The 23155-nt window shown below is 40.5% G+C and overlaps 2 protein-coding genes and 1 long non-coding RNA gene across 4 annotated transcripts; all 3 read left to right on the top strand.

Moving 5' to 3' along the window:
- Positions 1-5420: 5420 nt before the first annotated feature.
- On the top strand, positions 5421-7678 carry LOC118368812 (uncharacterized). Its single transcript, XM_035753239.1, has 6 exons — positions 5421-5487; positions 5653-6015; positions 6126-6476; positions 6632-6772; positions 6981-7042; positions 7153-7678. Exons 1-6 carry the CDS (start codon positions 5445-5447, stop codon positions 7282-7284), a joined length of 1092 nt encoding a protein of 363 aa, XP_035609132.1. The 5' UTR covers positions 5421-5444; the 3' UTR covers positions 7285-7678.
- A 3877-nt stretch (positions 7679-11555) lies between these two features.
- On the top strand, positions 11556-18554 carry LOC118368821 (uncharacterized). The gene is made up of 6 exons (XR_008093240.1): positions 11556-16382; positions 16523-16538; positions 16901-17397; positions 17542-17824; positions 17974-18102; positions 18316-18554. It is a non-coding gene; the product is annotated as an uncharacterized LOC118368821 (long non-coding RNA).
- Positions 18555-19602: 1048 nt separating this feature from the next.
- On the top strand, positions 19603-22255 carry LOC118368818 (uncharacterized). Of its 2 annotated transcripts, none has more exons than XM_035753246.2 (6): positions 19603-19924; positions 20051-20416; positions 20603-20947; positions 21038-21166; positions 21269-21318; positions 21446-22255. In XM_035753246.2, the coding sequence occupies exons 1-6, from the start codon at positions 19882-19884 to the stop codon at positions 21569-21571; spliced, it is 1059 nt and encodes a 352-aa protein (XP_035609139.1). In that variant the 5' UTR covers positions 19603-19881; the 3' UTR covers positions 21572-22255. The 2 variants fall into 2 exon arrangements, with proteins under 2 accessions (XP_035609139.1, XP_035609138.1); XM_035753245.2 differs by having other exon boundaries at positions 21035-21166.
- The last annotated feature ends 900 nt before the right edge of the window (positions 22256-23155 follow it).

The following is a 23155-nucleotide window of genomic DNA, read 5'->3' as shown; positions in this document are numbered from 1 at the left end:
ACTTTAAAATCATACAATGAGATTTTATGGATTTTTGTTTTAGATTCTGTCTCTCACAGTTCTGTATGGAGGAGTGGGCCAAAATTCCATCTCTCACAGTTGAAGTGTACCTGTGATAAAAATTACAGACCTCTAAAACCTTTTGGACCTTTTATGAAGTCCATAAAAAAACAAATGAATATTGCATGTAGCAAGTAAATGCCTTTTTAGAAGTTGCTCTTCCTTGATATCACCAGATGTATCTGTCATGGAATAAGCAGTTATCTTTTTTTCAGGACCCGTCTCTCAGACAAGAGGCCCAGCAGTCTCTTCTTCAGATGCAGGGGTAAGCAGAATACCTGAGATGCAGTTTCCATTATGTAGCTCTGAATCTAAGCAACAAGAAGAACAGGTCTAGAAGACAGAGAAGCAACATGGATGAAGAGACGGTGTACTCTGGGAACAGACAGTAGAACTGGAGGAATGACACAGCCTTAATTGTTAACTTTATTGGCTGTAACTGTAATGAATTAAGTGCATTGTTTCTCTGCCAAACTCATTTGAAAATGACTTTCTTGTAAGAAGATAAATGAAGCATTTAACAATAATCAAGACAAAGGTGTATGTACATGCTGGGAGTCGGAAAGCTAGTGCAGTCGGTGAGTTTAATAAAGAAATGGAACATAGAACAAACAGAAATAGCAAACAGACAGGAAACACACAGTCAATATTGCGTTAGGAATGGAACTGTTACATGTCTCCTTGAAGGAGGGAGGTGCAGGAATCAGGAGCAGAGGAGAGCAAGGGAGTCCCAGTGGCACAAAAGTTTATTCAGAAGTCCCAACTCAACAACAACATGGGGGGGGAATATGCCCAAACGAGGTCGCCACACACAGGGAAAGAAACGCAACACGGAGGAGAAACCTCTACTCCTAAACACATACCAAAACGGTACATTTGTGAAAAAAAACCCTGTGGTGCAGACACGCACCCCTAACAAAATAACCACAGCAAACAATCCCGCACAAAGACTAGCAGGCAGCGGAGGTAAATAAAGCCACCGAAATCAACTAATAGGACACAAGTGTAAATAACACAGACAGACACAAACGAAAAGGAAAAGTTGATCGATGGCAGCTAGTAGGCCGGCTACAACAACTGCCGAGCACCGCCCGAACAGGGAGAGGAGCCACCTTCGGTGGAAGTCGTGACAGGAACTAAGGAGGTGACAGATATAAGGGATGTAACCAGTGAAATTATGGACTCCAGGTTAGCCTAACGATGAATTGCAGGTGCATGTGATGATGAATGCCAGGCGAGAGTAATGATGAATGCCATGACCGGTGATTGGTAAACCGGCAATGTCGAACGCTGGAGGGGAGGAGCGGGAGTACCCCCCCATCCCCCAAAGCGTGGCTCCAACCGCAGGACGACGCCGGCCAGAGAGGTGGCCTGGAGGATGAGGAGCGGGCCGGTTGGCGAAGTTGGAAGTCACGGACAATGTTGGGGTCCAGAATGTCCTCCAACAGTGGACGGCACACTTGAGCCTCACATGACCATCACTCCACACATCCTCTGCTCGTCGGAACCGTTCATACACCACAGGGGCCTCGGTCTGGCTCGGAGTCCATGCAGCCAGGGCCGGCTGATAACTCAGGACACACTGGAAGGGACAAAGCCATTGGAGGAGTGACGTAATGAATTCTGGTTGTATTCTGCCCAGGGAAGGAATCGGGCCCACTCCCCCTGTCACTCCTGGCAGTGACTCCTCAGGAACCTCCCCAGCTCCTGGTTCATCCTCTCCACCTGACCATGACTCCTAGCTTCTCCATGAAAGCCCTCCATACCCGTGATGTGAATTGGGGGCCACGGTCGGAAAAGATGTCCTCCGGAAGGCTATAGTGCCAGAAGACCTGCTTTAACAGTGCCTCAGCGACCTGGATAGCTGTGGGGAGACGAGAGAGAGGAATAAACTGGCATAATTTTGAAAATGTGTCCACAACCACAAGAATGGTGGTGAAACTGTCAGAGGAGGGGAGATAACAAAGCAACAAAGTCAATGGAGAGATGATACCAAGGCTGCTGAGGCACAGGAAGCGGAAGGAGCTTCCCTGCTGGAGCGTGTCGGGGGGACTTAGTTTGAGCACACACCGAACAGGAGTTGATGTACCGAATAACATCCTGTGACAAGTTGGGCCACCAATACTTTTCGGAAAGATTGAATAGTACAGGAGATCCCAGGATGTCCAGCGACAACAGCTGTGTGTGCCCAAGTCAACAGCCGCTCCCTTACCTCTATGGGATCATAGATGCGCTCAGGAGGACAGTTAGTGGGTGTGGGGTCCCTCTCCAGAGCCTAGCGAATGTCCACATCTACGTCCCAGACCACAGGGGATACGATATGAGAATTGAACAGGAAAGCAGGTTTTATGGCATTCAGGCATTCAGGTTCTATGGCATTTTCATCCTTAACCGTAAGAAGGTGGTGTTGGAGCCATGGGAGGCTGAGGATGATCTTGTGAGCTGGTGCACTCGTGATGAGGAAAGGAATATTCTCCTGATGAATGGACTCCTCGGTGAGGGTGAGTGGTGTGGTGATGTGTTCCGGATCCTAGTGGTCAATTATCAAGGGCTTGGACCGGAAACGGAGAGGAGATAGGGTATGAGGTGATATTAAGAGAGAAGGCAAGGGTCTGGTCAATAATGTTCCCCGCGGCACCCGGAATCCACTAGCGCTGTAGAAACAGCACCTGAGGAACAGCCAGCTAGTGTGATAGACACTAAAAAGGGTCTGGCAGAAAAGGATGAGGTACTCACACCTGCCCCAGTGGGTGGAAGATCACATGACTGTCCCTCTGCTCCTTTGGATCCCGAGTGAGGCCGTACCGGACACTGCTGAAGCACTCCTTGACCACAATAGGGACAGAGCCCCAGCTGTTTCCGTCTACATTGTTCAGCCACGGGGAGGCATGTGACCCCTACCTCCATGGGCTCAGACTCTGATACAGAGCGGTCACAGAGGGAGGGAGAGAAGCGATGAGCGTACCGACGCTCCCGAAGTAGGTTATCCAGACGAATGGCCATCGCGATGAGTACATCCAAGGAGAGGTTGTCATCTCGACATGCCGGATCATTCCATCAGCTGGATGCTGCTACTGTCCGGGAAGGTGAGCGCCTATTCAGCAGTGGTTTGGTCATCCAGCCATAGTTGGAATAGGAGCTCACCCCCCTCCAGTGGATGATCGAAAATACCTCTGAATAGAGCCATATGAATTAAATGAATCATCTCCTCCTCTCCTCTCTCCCAGACGGCTGTAGCCCACACCAACACTCTCCCAGTTAGCAGAGAAATAACCGTGGCAACCTTGGACCTCTCCGTGGTGGGAGCTCCCATCTGGGGCGCAAAATAGAGGGAGCACTGGAGTAGGATTCCACAGAATTTAGATGGGGTTCCATCATATTTATCGGGGAGGGACAGATGGTCATCGTTAACTTGGGTTTACTGCTGAGTGGACTGGTGTGCTGGCTCACTTGGTGCTGGTTCACTCTCTTCAACCGTCTGGGAGATGTCTTAATTACCTGCTGCTTCCATTTCTTTAGGCAGTATTCTCTAAAGTATACGCTGGGAGTGGGAAAACAAGTGCAGCTGGTGAGTTTAATAATAAGCGGAACATAGAACAATATAACAAACACAAGCGTTTAGACATGAAACACAAGCGTACAGACATGAAATACATAGTCAACACTTTTATTTTATTTAACCTTTATTTAATTAGAAGCCAGAAAATAAAATTGTATGATTTTTAAGTACTTAATTAGCATTTTATTGCATGACATAAGTATTTGATACATCAGAAAAGCAGAACTTAATATTTGGTACAGAAACCTCTGTTTGCAATTACAGAGATCATACGTTTCCTGTAGTTCTTGACCAGGTTTGCACACACTGCAGCAGGGATTTTGGCCCCCACCTCCATACAGACCTTCTCCAGATCCTTCACTTTCAGCTCCCTCCAAAGATTTTCTATTGGGGCCACTCCAGGACCTTGAGATGCTTCTTACGGAGCCACTCCTTAGTTGCCCTGGCTGTGTGTTTCGGGTCGTTGTCATGCTGGAAGACCCAGCCACGACCCATCTTCAATGCTCTTACTGAGGGAAGGAGGTTGTTGGCCAAGATCTCACGATACATGGCCCCATCCATCCTCCCCTCAATACGGTGCAGTCGTCCTGTCCCCTTTGCAGAAAAGCATCCCCAAAGAATGATGTTTCCATCTCCATGCTTCACAGTTGGGATGTTGTTCTTGGGGTTGTACTCATCCTTCTTCTTCCTCCAAACACGGTGAGTGGGGTTTAGACCAAAAAGCTATATTTTTGTCTCATCAGACCACATGACCATCTCCCATTCCTCCTCTGGATCATCCAGATGGTCATTGGCAAACTTCAGACGGGCCTGGACATGCGCTGGCTTGAGCAGGGGGACCTTGCAGGATTATAATACATGACGGCCTAGAGTGTTACTAATGGTTTTCTTTGAGACTGTGGTCCCAGCTCTCTTCAGGTCATTGACCAGGTTCTGCCATGTAGTTTTGGGCTGATCCCTCACCTTCCTCGTGATCATTGATACCCCACAAGGTGAGATCTTGCATGGAGCCCCAGACCGAGGGTGATTGACCATCATCTTGAACTTCTTCCATTTTCTAATAATTGTTTTTGCCTTCTCACCAAGCTGCTTGCCTATTGTCCTGTAGCCCATCCCAGCCTTCTGCAGGTTTACAATTTTACCCCTGATGTCCTTACACAGCTCTCTGGTCTTGGCCATTGTGGAGAGGTTGGAGTCTGTTTGATTGAGTGTGTGGACAGGTGTCTTTTATACAGGTAACGAGTTAAAACAGGTGCAGTTAATACAGGCAATGAGTGGAGAACAGGAAGGATTCTCAAAGAAAAACTAACAGGTCTGTGAGAGCCAGAATTCTTACTGGTTGGTAGGTGATCAAATACTTATGTCATGTAATAAAAAGCAAATTAATTACTTAAAAATGATACAATGTGATGATTTTTTTTTTTTTAAAGATTCTGTCTCTCACAGTTAAGGTGTACCTATGATAAAAATTACAGACCTCTACATGCTTTGTAAGTAGGAAAACCTGCAAAATCAGCAGTGCTTCAAATACTTGTTCTCCCCACTGTATGTACCAGTAGTCTCAGCCACCGACTCAAATGATGAAAAAATACAGACCAGTAACTCTGACATTACATAATTTGAACAGCTGTTCTAACTATGGTATGACACAGGTCACATGTTACATTGTAGATTTTATTACATGTTTAATGCCTGTTCAGACAGCCAATAAAATCACTTAGTTCAGTGTTTCCTCCTACTTCATAATGATTACCCAATGAGTATCATCATATAAAAGGTGCCCTGTTGTCAGACCCCTCACACTATACAGTTCAGAAAGGAAATTATGATTATATATTGGACAATCTTTTTGTTTTACGCCAATTTGGGTAAGTAAGCCTTTTTAATACGGTTTCTTTAGATATTTTTGGATCCTTTTACTTATGTCAGTCTTTTTTCATCCATTTGAATGACTATGTAGTCTGAATAATGATAATAATGTATAATTCTGTACTATACCTTTGTCTGATTTATTTTGTTTGTTTGCTTCACAGGTTGTGTACTTAACAAGGATGTAATCCAACCAGACCCGTTGATAGTTACACAACTGGGACAAAGTGTATCACTCAATTGCTTTTGTCAATCTCATTTGATCAAAGTCTCTTGGTTCAAGCAAACTGTTGGACAGAAGCCTCTTCTCATGGCATCATCATTTTATCACACTCAAATTAGTTTTTATTCCAACAACTTTAACAAAGACTTTACTGAGACTAAACATTTGAGTGTGAAGAGAGGAGTCGACAGCTGTAACCTGACCATCTCCAAGACAGAGTCAGGGGACTCAGCTACATACTACTGTGTTAATTTGTTAGCGAGGGAAGCCACATTTGGAGAAGGAACTGTTTTAATTGTCAAAGGTAACTTGTGTTTTTTTAAATTTTGGTACTGAAGTGCATTCATATAATGCTAAAATAATTAATCTAGCAGGAAAGAATGTACAAACTATGATCTTACTCACTCTCTTTAGACACATGGTCCAACCACATGTCTGTGCTCCAGCAGCCTGTGTCTGAGTCAGTTCAGCCAGGAGACTCTGTGACTCTGAACTGTACAATACACACTGAGACCTGTGCAGGAGAGCACAGTGTATTTTGGTTCAGACATGGCTCAGGAAAATCCCATCCAGGAATCATTTACAACAATGGAGACAGGAGTGATCAGTGTGAGAGGAGCCCTGAGGCTGGGTCTCCTACACAGAGCTGTGTCTACAACCTCCCCAAGAGGAACCTCAGCCTCTCTGATGCTGGGACTTACTACTGTGCTGTGGCCTCATGTGGGGAGATACTGTTTGGGAATGGTACCAAGCTGGATGTTGAAGGTAAGTTGTGCATAACCAAAATACAGCACTACTTTTCTCTCAAATGATTTGAAATATAATAGATTTCAAATGATATAACTTTAATAACTAACTTTTATGTCAAATGCATTGAGGAATAAATGAATATAGAAAATAATCAAGCCTTGTTTTTTAAGTTTCAGACCTGTTGAGCGATCAGAGTAATCTTCTTTTCCTCAACATTATATCTTGCCTGACAACTACTGTGATTGTGAGTGTGATTGTCAACATTATCCTCTGTGTGAGAATGAAGAGGTCACAATGTGAACACTGTGCAGGTACAGTAAATGTCTTCATACTAACAGTAATAGTAATAATAGTTATAGATCATAAAGTAGGGGGAATGCTCGCCCTTCTTTTACCACTTACCTCTCTGGCCTACTTCATTTTGAAGCAGACAATATGACTTTCACAGTAGTATGTATTTTTATTAGTAAACAAGAAAAGGTTTAGAATATTTTGAATATTTTGACCTTTGCCTTTTAGCGGGGACCCCTTTTCAGCAAAGCCTCTATGGGAATCCTCATTCCAACACCACAGACCAACAGGTTAGCAGGATCAGTTCCACTGTATCAAGAGTGCGTCTGGATAAGCATAAGAGTACAGCATTAGATTTGACCCAGAGTCTGAACTGAGTGAGTCTGTTTCATCCCCACAGCTCCACGGTGACGATGATGGCCTGAACTACACTGCCGTGAAGTTCACTGACAAGAAGCCCAGGAGACAGAGGAGAGAACAGAAAGAGGAAGAAACCATCTATTCTGGTGTTAGTCATCAAGTCAGGATGTGACAGTCCTCCAATCAGCATCATTATTTAAGTTGAGCCCTACTGACCTCCACTTTGAGCTTGACTGTGTCTGTGTGACTTTGCTGTTTTGTACATTCCTCATTTGCTATAAAATGTAATAGCTGTAGAGACAGTCACTGCATTGGAATATTCTCATAATAATGACATAGAATCGCTCAGATGCAGAGCATAAGTGTCCAGCAAGTGTGAAAGCTGATACTAGGATGGTTTCAGAAGTCTCAAATCCTCACCAACAGAGGCTGAGGTTGACTGACTGGACACATTTGTTTTTGTAGAAGTGTACAACAAAATGTATATAATGATTTTGTAAATGTCTGAACTCCTCCCTTTGATGATAATAGTTGTAACATGGAACACTGTAACCTGCCTATATGTGTGTGATGGTTCAATAAACATGATTTTATTTCATATGTTTAATGACTTGCCCAATTCTTACCATTAATCTTATGTTTGAATTTCTTCCAATTTGACATGAGTGTTTTGTGTAAATCGTTGACAAAAAAATGGCAATTAAATCCATTTGAATCCCACTTTGTATCACAGTGAAATGTGAAGAAACCCAATGTTAGTGTGGACTTTCTATAGGCACTGTATGTGCTACTAGTCTCAGAAACCAACTCAAATGTTGAAAAAATACATACCAGTAACTCTGACTTCATACCATTTGAAGATACACCTTCTTGATAGAGTATGCATTTTTAGAGAGAGGCATCAGTGATTCATCGATGAATACACGGGTGATTATGCAACTTCGGGCACTTTGGCCGTGCAAACTTTGAGAAATTAAAACTTATTCAAACACCATTTTACCTGTATTGTACTTGTCTTTGTTTGTCTAGAAACTATATCTGATAATGGCTGCGATTGTACTATTCAGGAATTTATATATTTTTGTCAATTTTCCCAGACAGCCATACTGTCACGCCCTGACCATAGAGAGCCCTTGTTTCTCTATGGTGTAGTAAGTCAGGGCGTGACAAAGGGGTGTTCTAGTGCAAATTTTCTATGTTGGTGTTTTTTTATGGTACCCAATTAGAGGCAGCTGGTAATCGTTGCCTCTAATTGGGAATCATATATAGGTAGCCATTTTTCCCACCTGTGTTTGTGGGATATTGTTTTGTGTTTGAGGATGTGCACCACTTCTTCACGTTTCGTTGTTGGTTTATTGTTTATGTTTAAAGTTCCACCGAAATAAAGATGTGGAACTTCAATCACGCTGCGCCACGATTGCCACTCATTACGGCGATCGTGACACATACACAAATGTCATTTCCATCAAGTCATTAAACATACATTTTAGTTGAAAATGAAATATCATACAATTTATTTATAATGGATTTCAATTATATTTGTACGTGAACTTGTATTGAATATTATTTAAAGTGATTTAAGGTTTTCCTACTATTAATAATTCCACATGACGCCTGAATGTATAAACTTTCCTTGGTGAAAGCTGAAAACATTTATTTATCATGAAAAATAATATATTTCCATACAACCTTTTTATGAGATTAACAACCATATGATTTCCATATATAAAACATATAAATGTATGTAAATTATACATAATATACTCATTTACCTCAAAATATGGATTGTGATGGAAATGACAAGGTGTGGTGGAATTGACATCTATGCATAACATTTTTTGTATGAAAACGATATTTTATTGCAAACATTTTGAACAACAACCATTGCTAATTAAACATTTCAGACCTATACTGGGTTGTAGGCCCATCACTCACAAAGTGTACAGCAGTAGCTGATGGGCAGAGCTGAAGGAAGTAGGCCAGTGTTTTTGAGAGATGGTCCCAGATAACAGAGGGGTCAAGCCGCATAGAGCTCAGTGAGCAAAGAGAAACTGTTTCATTTGTGGTATATCCAACACAGGTGTGGAGGGTCACCTGCTTGTGAGAATCACCAAAGTGAACTGCCTGAATTTCACTGGTGTATTTACACAGGTAGTTCTCTGCAAAGTCAACATGCACAATGTTCTCCTTTTTCCCCAGATTCTCTTAATTCTCTCAGTTGAGTATTGGTGTCGAATATTGTACACGTGTTTCCCCAACTTCTCTTTCAAACCTTTGGGGAAGTCCTCCAACAGAATTTGCAATGTGCCACATACATTTTCTTTTACTGTCAAATGTACAGGGAACTTCTCCATGTTTCCCTCTTTGTTTTTCTTCTCTCTCTCTTCAGCTTTGTTTTTCCACTCAAACCACCATGTCTGCTCACCAGCATCAAAGTCAGATGTTTTAAGCTATTTTGCATGGCAATTGGAGCACTCTCTATACATGCACTCTTTCTTCAGGTTCTCACAGCACAAATACATAAGAAAGGTTCTCACAGCACAAAGACTCATTATTAAGGTTCTCAACGTTGCTGCAGTTGATCACTTTGATGCTGAAGTTTGTCTGACATGAACTGGAGGTTGGCGTGGGTTTTGCAGAGACATGTGTCCCTATCCTGGACTGTTGGCTTGACAACCCAAAAAGGACATATTTTGCAGAATTCACAGTAGGAAACTTAAACTTCTGATAAAGGTTCTGAATTGTGCCGTTCAAGAAGTACTTCTGCTTTTTCTTCTTGTTCCTCGTTAGTGTGTCCCTTTCCCCTGTTGTTGCTCTGCTTTTGTCATCACGTTCATAGAATCTAGTGATGTTCTTTTCTGTGGCTGTGCTAATTCTGTTATACTGATTCTTCCTGGAGTATTGAAGACTTGATGGCCTGTTTTCATTTGCCCTCATGCTTTTGCTGAAAATCCGAATTCTCTGTTTGCGCTTTGACCAGGCCATACTTTCTCAGGATGTTGCCTCTGAGAATTTTTGATGCCATTTGTTTATCTTTGGCACTGCACATTTTTTAATACTTTTGTTTCAACTCTGCAATGATGGCATTCCGAAACAAGAAAGTCCTTCTCAAGTTCTTTGGAGTTCCCTTCATTTGATTTTCTGTCTTTGTCTTTGGGGAATCTTGTCTCTTCATTTTGTTCATCAGTCGATCATACCTTTTTTTGTGTTTTTCACTTTCCTTAAAGCATTATCAAGTTTGACATTTGTCATACTAAGATCTCTGTATGCTTTTGAGCGGCCTCTACCAACCTTTTTCCTTCCAGTAAGTATTCAACATCTCATTCATGTTGCAGATGATGAGGAAGGGGTACCAGGGTGTGCATCAGGGGTAGTAGGTAAGTTAGGGGCAGGCATGTTAGCCTCATGTTCTGGCTGCAAGTCATCTGGTGACTGAGGTGGTGTGTTGGCTGATAGGTCTCCATTGCAACTGTTTTCTTTAAAGTCTATCTTCTATTCCGTTGGTTACATTACAATTTCTTGTTTCTTTGTTCTTTCACTTCTCCCTTCTATTTTTTTCTTCCAGTATCTCTCCCTGTCTTTTTGCAGATGTTCCTGGTATCATATATGATTTTTAAAAATGTTGTTTCTATGTGTTTGTGACCTCTGTGTTGTTTTATGTGGCATCTTCTAAAAATAAAGACATACTACTTAGTTTTTAATTTGTGCACACCTTGGAGCATTTTCTAGATTCAATTAATTTTAAACATGATTAAATAAGCCTAAAGTAAAAAGAATATTTAAAAAAGTTAAGTAAAAACGAATAAGATAATGGATTTGTGTCATTTCCACCACTTTGTAATTTCCTCCACACATTTGATTTGATTTGATTTGAAAGTTTGTGATGGAAATGACTGTGATGGAAATGACATTGCTACAGTTTCTGGAGAAAATTGACAGACAGCTTAGCATGCTTTGATTAGTATTACAGCTAGCAAATTGTTTACCTTAAATACATAAAATAAAAAAAAGTCAAAAGTTCTACCACAAATTAAAGAAATTATAGCCTGTTTGGAAATGTCTGACAATTAGAAAGTTCTCTACACAAGCAATATTTACCTTGACTTTTCTTAAACTTCAGGACATCACATCTGGAACAACTGTCCACTGCAGCCATGTGCTTCAGTGTCACAATATGTGGCCATGGTAACTAGATTAACATTCTCTTGAAAAAACTGTATTAATGAGGAATTTGTCCTCAGTGGTGGAAATGACACCAGGACAGGTATATTTTGTGTAAAAAACAATATAAAGGGCATACGCACAATAAATATTGAAATATATTTAATTTATTCTTTCTGTAGTACCTAACATTATATAATGCGTAATTATTAATATTTTCTCATAGAAAAACATAGAAGAAGCTTAAAAGTCTGGGTCAGGGACAAGGGCAAAATAGTGAAATTGAGGTATAAAATGCATTTAAAATAGCTAAAATACTTGATAGAGAGGTGTTTAAAAAAGTATCGGGTGATTCCAGTGTGAACTTAAAATACAAATATTTGTATTTGTTTTATTTGTATAAAATCCCCAAAATTGACCTGAGGACATGGAAGTGCCTTAGTGGCATAATCAGCCACATACTGTATCTGTATGTAAGGTGGGACATTTTTTCAAAATCACTTCCTCTTCAAACAACCAACCTAAATTTTGTAACTCCTGTGGTGCATGTAGAAACACATTTCTGCTGATGTTGTCACTTCACTTTGACCCTTGACCCTCATCTCTGTTACACCAGACCAGAGAGAAGAAGTTGAAGGATGTTCATGTTGTGTCTAGTCCTTGTTAACATTCCAGTTTAACAATTTAAAGTACTATTGGTAAACCAATGATTCTAATATTTCATACTCCTGAATCAATGCTTAACTATGTTTGATTCACACACTCAGGGAAACCAAACAATGTACACAACACCCAACCAGGACTTAGGGTTAATGTAATCAAAGTAAGTAAATGTTCATGTTGTCTGAGTTATCCTCTTCTGCACGTTCATCTTGGAGACAATGTGACTCTGCAACACATCTATCCGGACAGAAAGTCTTATCTGATGGTACAAGATAACTGTAGGAAAGAATCCTCAACTTGTATTTATAACAATTAACAGATATGATGGTGGATCAACATTTCACAATGAGTTTATGGATAACCCTCAGTTCACAGTGCAAAGTGGAAATGGATTTTATCATCTACATATCTCCAACACTCAGCGATCTGTCTCCACTACATATTTCTATGGGGCAATGAATGTTAATGTGATGAAATTCAAAAATGGGATATTTCTCATTCTGGCTATTGTTTTATTAACAGTAATATTGTAAAATATGGCTAATTATGTTAATTGTTTAAATGTGCTAATCCATCATCTAAAGTTCTAATCTAACTTTTTATTTCAGGATCAAGCAAAACTGTTGGACAAACATTCTGTGTCTGAGTCAGTCCAGCCAGGAGAATCTTTCCTCTGTGAAAGTTGCGCCCCTGAAATTACAAATGTGTTTCCTTACCCTATAAGCAGTCTATGGAGAAGGTATGACAGCAATCTATGCTTTGGTTTAACTTACTTGGCACTGTTTCCAAATGCTAAGGTTTTAGTATTCGTGGCACAAATCATATTCAAGTCATGGGACCGATATTACACTACACCAAGATGGCGTAGCAGTGCAGACGTTGTTTGTCGTTCTCCCGTGCAAATGTTGTATTTTTTGTCTAAATATACCTTTCGGCAACCCGTATCACAAAATGTGAACAGATCTGCTATTTTTGGACATTTTTGCCAGAACCTCAATCAGAAACTAAACAGCTAATCAGCTACTAGCTATTTAGTAACTGTTAGCCATTGCTAACGGCCTTTACCTTTAGCACAGACACCAGATGCTTTTAGCATGGATAATACTTGACAGCATGCCAGTCTGCACAGCGCGTTATCAACCCTGTGCATATCAAACTGTTTTTCTCCACTGCAACACCGGATTCCTGCCGTAAGCCCTGGACAATTACTCCTGATTGTCACAGCTAGCGAGCTACCACCGAGTGGCCCAACCCTGAAGCTAGCCTTGAGCCAAACCCATCTCCCGGCCTGCTCAGTGGACCCTACGATCACTCGGCTACACAGCTGATGCCTCCTGCACTCTTCACTAACACGACTAGAATCCACTACACCACCGGATTCTTGCCATAAGCTCTGGAACGCCCTTGTCCCGAAGCTAGCACCAGTTAGCCGAGAGCCAGCGCATCTCCCGGCTAGCAAACACAATTACTCCAGGTACAATACCGCTTTTGCCAACTGGCTTGGACCCTTTGTCGACACGGTGCCCCGCCATTACATCACGACTGATCTGCCGACATAATTCCGTCCGTTGTGCCATCAAACGGCCTTTGCCGGACGTCAGAGCAGACACTTCTACTAGCCCCGGCCTGCTAACTTTTTTTGAACGCCATGTTTCCCGCTTGCTATTGTATTATTAACGACTACCTAGCGGCTTCCCTGTTTCATCTATTGCTGTTCACTGGAACCTATGATCACTTGACTACATAGCTGATGCCTGCTGGACTGTTCATTAACCTCTTCAACCTATGGGGGCGCTATTTCATTATTGGATAAAAAAAACGTGCCCGTTTTAAGCGCAATATTTTGTCACAAAAAGATGCTCGACTATGCATATAATTGACAGCTTTGGAAAGAAAACACTCTGACGTTTCCAAAACTGCAAAGATATTATCTGTGAGTGCCCCAGAACTGATGCTACAGGCGAAACCAAGATGAAACTTCAAACAGGAAATTAGCAGGATTTTTGAGGCTCTGTTTGCCAATGTCTCCTTATATGGCTGTGAATGCGCCAGGAATGATCCTGCCCTTTCTATCGTTTCTCCAAGGTGTCTGCAGCATTGTGACGTATTTGTAGGCATATCATTGGAAGATTGGCCATAAGAGACTACATTTACCAGGTGTCCGCCCGGTGTCCTTTGTTGAAATTGCTGCATAATCTACAAGCTGCACGCAGTCATCCAGTGATTGAGAGGAGAGAGGAGACTTCCACGAACGATATATCATGAAGAGATATGTGAAAAACACCTTGAGGATTGATTCTAAACAACGTTTACCATGTTTCAGTCGATATTATGGAGTTAATTTGGAAAAAGGTTTTGGCGTTATGATGACTGAATTTTCGTTTTTTTTTGGTAACCAAACATGACGCAGAAAACGGAGCGATTTCTCCTGCACAAAAAACTGGCAAAAAAACGGAACATTTGCTATCTAACTGAGAGTCTCCTCATTGAAAACATCCGAAGTTCTTCAAAGGTAAATTATTTTATTTGAATGCTTTTCTGGTTTTTGTGAAAATGTTGCCTGCTGAATGCTAACGCTAAATGCTACGCTAGCCTGCGACTGCTATCAATACTGTTACACAAATGCTTGTTTTGCTATGGTTGAGAAGCATATTTTTGAAAATCTGAGATGACAGTGTTGTTAACAAAAGGCTAAGCTTGAGAGCTAGCATATTGATTTCATTTCATTTGCGATTTTCATAAATAGTTAACGTTGTGTTATGGTAATGGACTTGAGGCTGTAGTCACGATCCCGGATCCGGGATGGCTCGACGCAAGAAGTTAATCATGGTACTCCATTTTTGTTTATTTTGTTTATCTGTCGGCCCCAGCCTCAAACTCAGGCCCTTTGTGTAGTTAACTGACCCACTCTGCACATTCACCGCCATTTTACCTGCTGCTGTTAGCTGATTAGCTGTTGTTGTCTTAACCGTTGTTGTCTTAGGTAGCTCTCCCAATCAACACCTGTGATTGTTTTATGGCTCGCTTTATGTCTCTCTCTAATGTCAATTTGCCTTGTATACTGTTGTTTAAAACCAGTTAGAGATAGGGGGCAGTATTTCCACTTTTGATGAATTGCGTGCCCATAGCGAACTGCATCAAAATCTGTCCTAAATTGCTAATATATGCATATTATTATTAATATTGGATAAAAAACACTCTGACATTTCTAAAACTGTTTGAATTATGTCTGTGAGTATAACTCACAGGGCAGGCAATCTTCCAAACAAGTTTTGAAATCCTGAAAGTTGGGGCAACTTTGACGTCATCACACCCTCCCTTCCCAACAAGTTATGGATCTGGAAACACTTCCTACGTCTTCCACTAGATGTCCTCATTCAGTAGAAAGTGTAATGGAGCATTTGCTGTGAAGTTTGACCTAATGGGAAGGAAAGTATTTGGTGTCGCAAAAGGATGCCATTTTGTTGAGGCGCGTTTGCCTTTGAGTGCTTCGGCTGTTCCAATCAGCCCCAGATGAAAACGAATGATCCGGTTGGAATGCTATTGGATATATATGATTATTACATCCTGAAGATTGATTCTGCACTTAGTTTGACCAGTTTCTTCGACCTGTAATATGTCATTTGGAAGTTTTGATGCAAAGTTATCCTGGACCAGAAGTCATTTTTTGGGCACTTGAGCTGAAAGTGGTAGCAAATGCTGCTACTTGGACACTAGAATTGAACATTATGAAACAAAACAATTTATTGTTGAACTAGGACTCCTTGCACTACATTCTGATGAAAGATCATCAAAGTTAAGGGAATATTTATGTTGTAATTTTGTATTTCTGTTGACTCCAACATGGTGGAGAAATATTTTTACGTCTAAGCGCCGTCTCAGATTATTGCAATGTTAGGCTTTTTCCGTAACGTTAAAAAAATGTGACACAGCGGTTGCATTAAGAACCAGTGTATCTTTAATTATACGTAGAACATGTATCTTTAGTCAAAGTTTATGATGAGGATTTTCTGAACATGGCGTCAATGTAAACCGAGATTTATGGATATAAAATGCATATAATCGAACAAAACATAAACGTACTGTGTAACATGTCATATGACTGTCATCTGATGAAGATTTTCAAGAGGTTAGTGATTGATTTTTTTTTAAATCCTGCTTTTGGGATTTTTATCTTTTGCTGGAAAAAATGGCTACGTTTTTTCTTTGGTTTGGTGGTGGTCTAAAATAAATATATGTTGTGTTTTCGCCGTAAAACATTTAAAAAATCTGACACGCTGGGTAGATGAACAAGGTGTTTATCTTTCATTTGAGGTATTGGGCTTGTTAATATGTGGAGGTTAAATATTTCTAAATAATATTGTTGCATTCCCTGCGCCACCTTTTCAGCTGAACGGGGGGGTGGAGTTCCTGTAGCGGAACCCATCGGCTTAACAAGTTTTTAAGGTAATTTTTGCCTGTTAAAATATCTGGTTAGCTACATTATTATGATTTACAAATAGGTACAGTAACTGATAGTTATAAAGTAAAATGTTTGCTTTGTGTATATCTTGTTTCCTCTCTACTGCCATTGTCCTGGCTGGAAGATGGTTTAGTGAATGGGTAAGTCCCAAGTCCATACTAATTCAATAGGGCTAACTGGATAGCTAGCTAGCCACAAAGAATTGGTAGCTACCCATGAAAAATGTACATCTACCTTGTATAATATTAGTTTTAGGTGATTTTTGCCTGTTTAACTATGTGGCAAGATAGATTATTACGATTCACACATGGAGCTTATAATCATTAAGGAAAACGTTTGCTTTGTGTAGGTCTTGTTTCGTCTATTGTTGCTGTTATCATGGCTGGAAGAAGGTTCAGTGAAGTGAATGGGGAGGTGCAGTGTGTGGTAATACAGTAGGTGGAGTGCGAGTGCTTCTCAAATGTAATGTTTTATGCATTCTCCCCACTCTCGTCCTCACAAGAACATACTCAAGAGAACGTCCTAGGAGAATCCACTTGGAGCATGAGAGTGTGGAGCACGGAGTATGCATATTGAGAAACACCCCATGCCTACCAGTAGATCAAATCACCTTTTACTCCATTGTCGAAGTGTTGTTCAAATGGGTAGACCCTTTCCACACGCAATAATCTCTTCAAAGATGATGTCACTGTGTATGATATTTCTATTTCTCAAACAAATGGGTGAGTTAAACCTTAATATTTCTGTTAATGTGCTTCCTAAAAAAATACAAGAGGTATTTTTGTATTATTCACAGACACTTTGGGGTATCTATATCCAACACTGGAATGGTTGTATTTTGTATAATGGCAAATATATTTGAATAAGTAATGTTTTTTTTTGTGTCTAGATCAAGTTTATATCTGTGACACAGTCCCAGTCAGCCCGTTGTCTATAGTATATGTTAAAGTTGGAAGCATAACAACTTTACATTGTGTCAACTTCAACTGCCTGTGATGGGTATATATGTTTTTGAATCTATATCTCTGATCCATTTTCTTTTTTTGTATTTTACAGTTTGTGCATTTACTATGGACAACCAGATATGATGATAGTAACTCATCTGGGAGGTAGTGTGACTCTCCCTTTCTTTTGTCCATCTAGGTTGATGACCTATGTTGATTGGTTCAATCAGGCTGTTGGACAAATGCCTTTACTCATGGCATCATCACTTCAAACCAATCAAGATAGTTTTTATACAACAACTTTATCTTCCCTGGAAACTAAACATCTGAGTGTGAAGAGAGGAGTTGACAGCTGTGACCTGACCATCTCCAAGACAGAGTCAGGGGACTCAGCTACATACTATTGATGCTGGGACTTACTACTGTGCTGTGGCCTCATGTGGAGATGCTGTCTGGAAACTGGAACAAGCTGGAGATCAAGGGTAGGTATTACATCTTACAGTTTTGTTTATATCTATTGAATAATCAACTATGTAAAACTGTACACAGTACTACTTATTTAAATCACATAAGAAAACATGCAATCATCTATATAGTTACTATACTTATACCCCCATATTTATTTTCACAGACAATGGAGCAGACTCTCTACTGTTGGTGTACTGCATAGGAGTAGCATTGGCTCTCTCTCTAATCCTGATCATTTTCCTGACCTGCTTCATTTACAATATGAACAAGAGAGCATGTCTGCAGTGCAGAGGTATGTGACTTATTCTTAGAAGTTGCTCTTCTTTGATATCACCATCTACAGATGTATCAGTAGTGAGGGGTTATATCTCTCAAACAAGAGGTGCAGCCAGTCTCGTCTTTGGATACTCGGGTAAGTAGAATTGCTTAAAAATGGTTTCAGTTAAAATTAATAATAACATATAGTTAGTAATATTCTCCTCCATTTTATCATTGTTATTCACAGGCCCACGATGCAGACAGTCTCCATTATGTAGCTCTGAATCTGAGCAACAAGAAGAACAGGTCTAGAAGACAGAGAAGCAACATGGAGGAAGAGACGGTCTACTCTGGGATCAGACTGTAGAACAATAAAACAGACGTCAATTAAAATTCATGAGCTCTTATTTAACTGTATTAGTTTTGTTATTTTAACTGTAACAACTAATACAAGAAATGCTTTGCTTCTCTGCCATTTCATATCGACTTGCTTGTGATCAGATGAATAAAGCTTTCAACAATAATCAAGACAAAGGAAGTTGAATGTATTTATTTAGTTCATACTCAGGCATCTTGATGTTGTCGTGTTGAAAATTGTTTTCTCTTCTCATGCCACTTATACACCCTCACACACCAAGCAACTGATTTACAGTTACTCTGTGGTCTGTGATGAACACAAGATGAGGATGTCTCTATGCTTTGTTAGGGCCTGCTGGCCTCAGGCACACAATACCTTTGTCTCTCTACTCCTTTCACTCTCTCTCCCTCTCTCTTTCTCACTATGTGTCTCTCTATGTCTCTCTACTCCTTTCACTCTCTCTCCCTTTCTCTTTATCACTAAGTGTCTCTCTATGTCTCTCTACACCTTTCACTCTCTCTCCCTCTCTCTTTCTCACTATGTGTCTCTCTATGTCTCTCTACTCCTTTCACTCTCTCTCCCTCTGTTTCTCACTAAGTGTCTCTCTATGTCTCTCTACTCCTTTCACTCTCTCTCCCTCTCTCTTTCTCACTAAGTGTCTCTCTATGTCTCTCTCTCAGTCTCTCTCTCCCTCTGTTTCTCTATTTATGTGGTTTTCAGCCAGATTTCTCAGAACTCTTAGTTCTCTCATACTATAGGTCATACTACTTCCAATTCAAATTGACAATTTTTGCAACAATAAACCAACTATTTTGACGAGGCAGTTTATCTATACCAAGTCAACTGTGAGCTATGTATTATGTAATTTGATGTAGTGATCAGTACAGTATTCTCAATCAAACACAATCCCTGATTTTAAGTGTGATGTTAGGCCACTAGAACCATGGACTTACTCAATAACAATATCATGGGAGGGCATACTATCCATCTATTCTACTGAGTGTACATCCTGAATGAGAGATCACTAAAAGAATACTGTATCGTATTTGCTATGTTATGCTTTTCGTAGATGTTTTTGGTGAGGTGAAGTGAAGTGACTGTGTGGTGATAGAAGCCCTAGTGGATGACAGTGTCATAGCATGCATGGTCCAAAAAGGTCACATTTGAGTCTCATAGACAGCAGTAGATGTAGTGATAAAGAATATGGCAAACCATACTTTAAAAATGTGTGCTCAATTTGTATAAAAATTTGAGATTCTACCTGTAGGACAATTCTGTGACTCTGAACTGTACAATATACATGTAAAGACAACAATCGTGCCTGAATGAGTCGTTAACAAATATGATGCGGTCCAATTCGACCAATCACCTGTAACTCTATTGTTGAAGTGTTGTCTACATGGGTGGACTCTTTCCACACAAGACCCAAGTTGTGATGAGCTGACAACTTTAAAGATGATCGCACTGTGTCTGATATTTCCACTTCTTGTAGAGATGGGTAAGTCAATATTTTATATTTCTTGATTTGAAGACACAAGGTATCCCATTATTTTTTACAGACACTTTGACCATCCAAAGTTGTATTTAAGGTATGTAACAGCTAATATATTTTTATGTTCTCTAGTTCATGGAGTAGCTGGGACTGAATCCTCATCCATCAGTCAGGAGATTGGTCTCATTTCAAGCAACGTTGGAGACACAGTGGTTTTGCATTGCTTCAATGCAGGCTACATGGGAATAATGTTCTCCTGGTACAAGCAAACATTTGGAAATATTCCTCAGCTCATCTCAACCATCTATAAGTATGACAGGAATGCAACATTTTACCATGAGTTTAAGAATAACCCTCGCTTCTCAATGGAAGGTGGCCAAGGGAAATATAATCTAATGATCGCAGACGTGGAACTCTCTGATTCAGGCACATACTACTGTGGAAGTGCTTATGGATACAAGGTGGAGTTTGGACACGGATTCATTCTCATCATAAAAGGTAAAGAGAAAGTTATTATTACGATACATTGTTTTGTACATTTGAATTTACAGATATATAGTGTAAATATTATGTATTCTCTTAATTAAACTAAATCTAGATTTAATACTTTTTAATTTACAACACTTGCTACAGAGATGTTCCAGAGAGATTAAATTGGTTTATTGGCCTTCTTGTCGGATTCAGGTTCCAGAAATATGCCTTTTATACATCAGCCTGTGTCTGAGTCAGTCCAGCCAGGAAACTCTGTGACTCTGAACTGTACAATACACACTGAGACCTGTGCAGGAGAACACAGTGTCTATTGGTTCAGACATGGCTCAGGAGAATCCCATCCAGGAATCATTTACACCCATGGAGAAAGGAGTGATCAGTGTGAAAAGAGCCTTGAAGCTGTGTCTCCTACACAGAGCTGTGTCTACAACCTCCCCAAGAGGAACCTCAGCCTCTCTGATTCTGGGACTTACTATTGTGCTGTGGCCTCATGTGGGGAGATACTGTTTGGGAACGGGACCAAGCTGGATATTGAGGGTAGGTTAAACAGCTTTCATTGTTGTTCATATCTCCTATACATATGGTTGCTATTCTGAGTTTCTTCTATTTTTTCTCAAATTTCAGCAGGCGGGAGTGTAGACCCTCTTCTCTTTGTATACTGCCTGGCTGTAGCATTGGCCTTTGCGTTTATCTTGATCATTCTCCTTGCCTGCATGATTTACAAGATGAAGAAGACAACATGTCTGCAGTGCAGTGGTAAGTGATTAAAAGTGGCTTTTCGTTGATGTCACCATCTCTATATGTAGAAAAACATGAAGACGTGGCAGTATCTATAGTGTTTTGTGTATTTTTTCTCAGAACTGGTCTCTCAGACAAGAGGTCCTACAATTTCCCGGTCAGATGCAGGGGTAAGAGGAAAAATGTTTTTACGTTGCATGTCTTATACAAATACACATTATTAGACTTGGCTTGCTTTACCAAATTGTGCAAAATGTAATACACTTAATATCAACAAAACAATTTTGTTCTTCACAGAGCCAAGATGTAGACAGTCTCCATTACGTAGCTCTGCCTCTGAGCAACAAGAAGAACAGGTCTAGAAGACAGAGAGGAAACATGGAGGAAGAGACAGTGGTCATGTATTCTGGAATTAGACAGTAGTATCATGTTTCAGGTATGACCCAGATGCAGACAGTGTCGAAGAAACAAAAGTTTATTTCTAATAGAGGGGCAGGCAAAACGACAGGTCAAAGGCAGACAGGGGTCAGTAATCCAGAAAAGGTGCAACAGGTTCAGAATGGCAGGGGTCAATATAGTCTCAGGGTCAGGGCAGGCAGGGGTCAATAATCCAGTGAGGTAGGGCAAGGTATAGAATGGCAGGCAGGCTCAGGGTCAGGGTCAGGGCAGGCAGAAAGGTCAAAACCGGGAAGGACTAGGACACAGGAGCAATAAATAGACAGGAGCAGGGAAACAAATGCTGGTAGGTTTCATGAACAAAACGAACTGGCAATAGATAAACAGAGAACACAGGTATAAATACACAGGGGATAACGGGGAAGATGGGCGACATCTGGAGGGGGGTGGCGACAAGCACAAATACAGGTAAAACAGATCAGGGTAGTACTGGATGAATGAAATACTTTCCCCTTCATACTAGTTAGCTCTTTAACTAGCTCTAGCTTCATTAGCTATTTCTATGAATGGATATGCGGAAAAAGGTTGTTGTTAATGCTTTTGTTAATTAATGTAATACAAAGTATGCATCATTTCATGCATCGTTTCTCTGTCAAACTTATTTTACATTTGATTTGCATTTGTCAAGAAAAATAAATAAATCATTTTCAACTGTTAAACCAAATATATTTTAATAATTTGAACTCATGCATTCTGTTCACACACCTCTGTGGTCATAGTGGAGGGTGTTCCAGTGACTTTCCAATATTGGAAACTAACCTTTCATAGACCTTTAACACCGGAAGACTGACCTGCAGCAACACACTGCACTCTACTTTCCCTCTCAGGGCCAGAGTACTGTTCATGCCCCTTAGTGCACCAATGGTCTCTTCACACAGTGCTCACAATGTAAAGGTCAATGTTTTCTCATTTATGTGGAGTCAGGTAGTCCCTTGCATCATGTTACAGTATATAACGTAGGCCTCTTTCAACATAATTACTCATAGTGAAAGTTTAGGAGGTTTTCTTCTTTGTTTTCTCTTTAAGACATAGGCCTACAGATTGCATGCCACACAAACTTTCACATACACAGCAACATATTTACAGGTTTTCTGTGGTCTGCTGTTAAAAATACCCAAGGCTGAGGCCATTTACACTGTTGGCCTTCTGCACAGGACCCTCTATGTCTCTCTCTCTCTCTCTGTATTTCTCTGTCTCTCTGTGTGGTTTCAGCAGGATGTCTCGGTGGGGTCAGTCAGTTGTATCACATACTCTTTTGCTCTTCATGTTGTCCTTTTTTATCAACAATATAATATTATTTTTATGAGGTAACTAGTTCTCTATATATAGTCAACTGACATCTGTGAAAAAACTAAATTAACTATTTATTAGGTAATTAGACATGGAGATCTGAAGTCCGTAGTTAAACACAAACCGTGGTTTGAAGTGTGATGTAAAGTATCATCATCATCGGGGCCAAGAAGAAAGAGCCTCCTAATTATATAACCCAAGGGATTTTATCCTTCAATACATTAGAAAATAAATTGTTTCTCTGTGTTACTAAGTGGCTGT

This window comes from Oncorhynchus keta, chromosome 35, assembly GCF_023373465.1.
Source record: "Oncorhynchus keta strain PuntledgeMale-10-30-2019 chromosome 35, Oket_V2, whole genome shotgun sequence".
In the NCBI taxonomy this organism is placed as follows: Eukaryota; Metazoa; Chordata; class Actinopteri; order Salmoniformes; family Salmonidae; genus Oncorhynchus; species Oncorhynchus keta.
The sequence above is the reverse complement of the archived record's forward strand: the minus strand, read 5'-3'. Positions and strand labels throughout refer to the sequence as shown.

What these genes read in the sequence shown, in the direction of transcription:
- LOC118368812 (XM_035753239.1), top strand. Translation starts at nt 5,445, where the DNA reads ATGATTATATATTGGACAATCTTTTTGTTTTACGCCAATTTGG. An exon ending in TTTGTTTTACGCCAATTTGG is followed by an intron (nt 5,488 to 5,652) that starts GTAAGTAAGCCT and finishes TTTGCTTCACAG; the next exon opens with GTTGTGTACTTAACAAGGAT. An exon ending in TACCAAGCTGGATGTTGAAG is followed by an intron (nt 6,477 to 6,631) that starts GTAAGTTGTGCA and finishes TTGTTTTTTAAG; the next exon opens with TTTCAGACCTGTTGAGCGAT.
- LOC118368818 (XM_035753245.2), top strand. Translation starts at nt 19,882, where the DNA reads ATGATCGCACTGTGTCTGATATTTCCACTTCTTGTAGAGATGG. An exon ending in TCCACTTCTTGTAGAGATGG is followed by an intron (nt 19,925 to 20,050) that starts GTAAGTCAATAT and finishes TATGTTCTCTAG; the next exon opens with TTCATGGAGTAGCTGGGACT. An exon ending in AACATGTCTGCAGTGCAGTG is followed by an intron (nt 21,167 to 21,268) that starts GTAAGTGATTAA and finishes ATTTTTTCTCAG; the next exon opens with AACTGGTCTCTCAGACAAGA.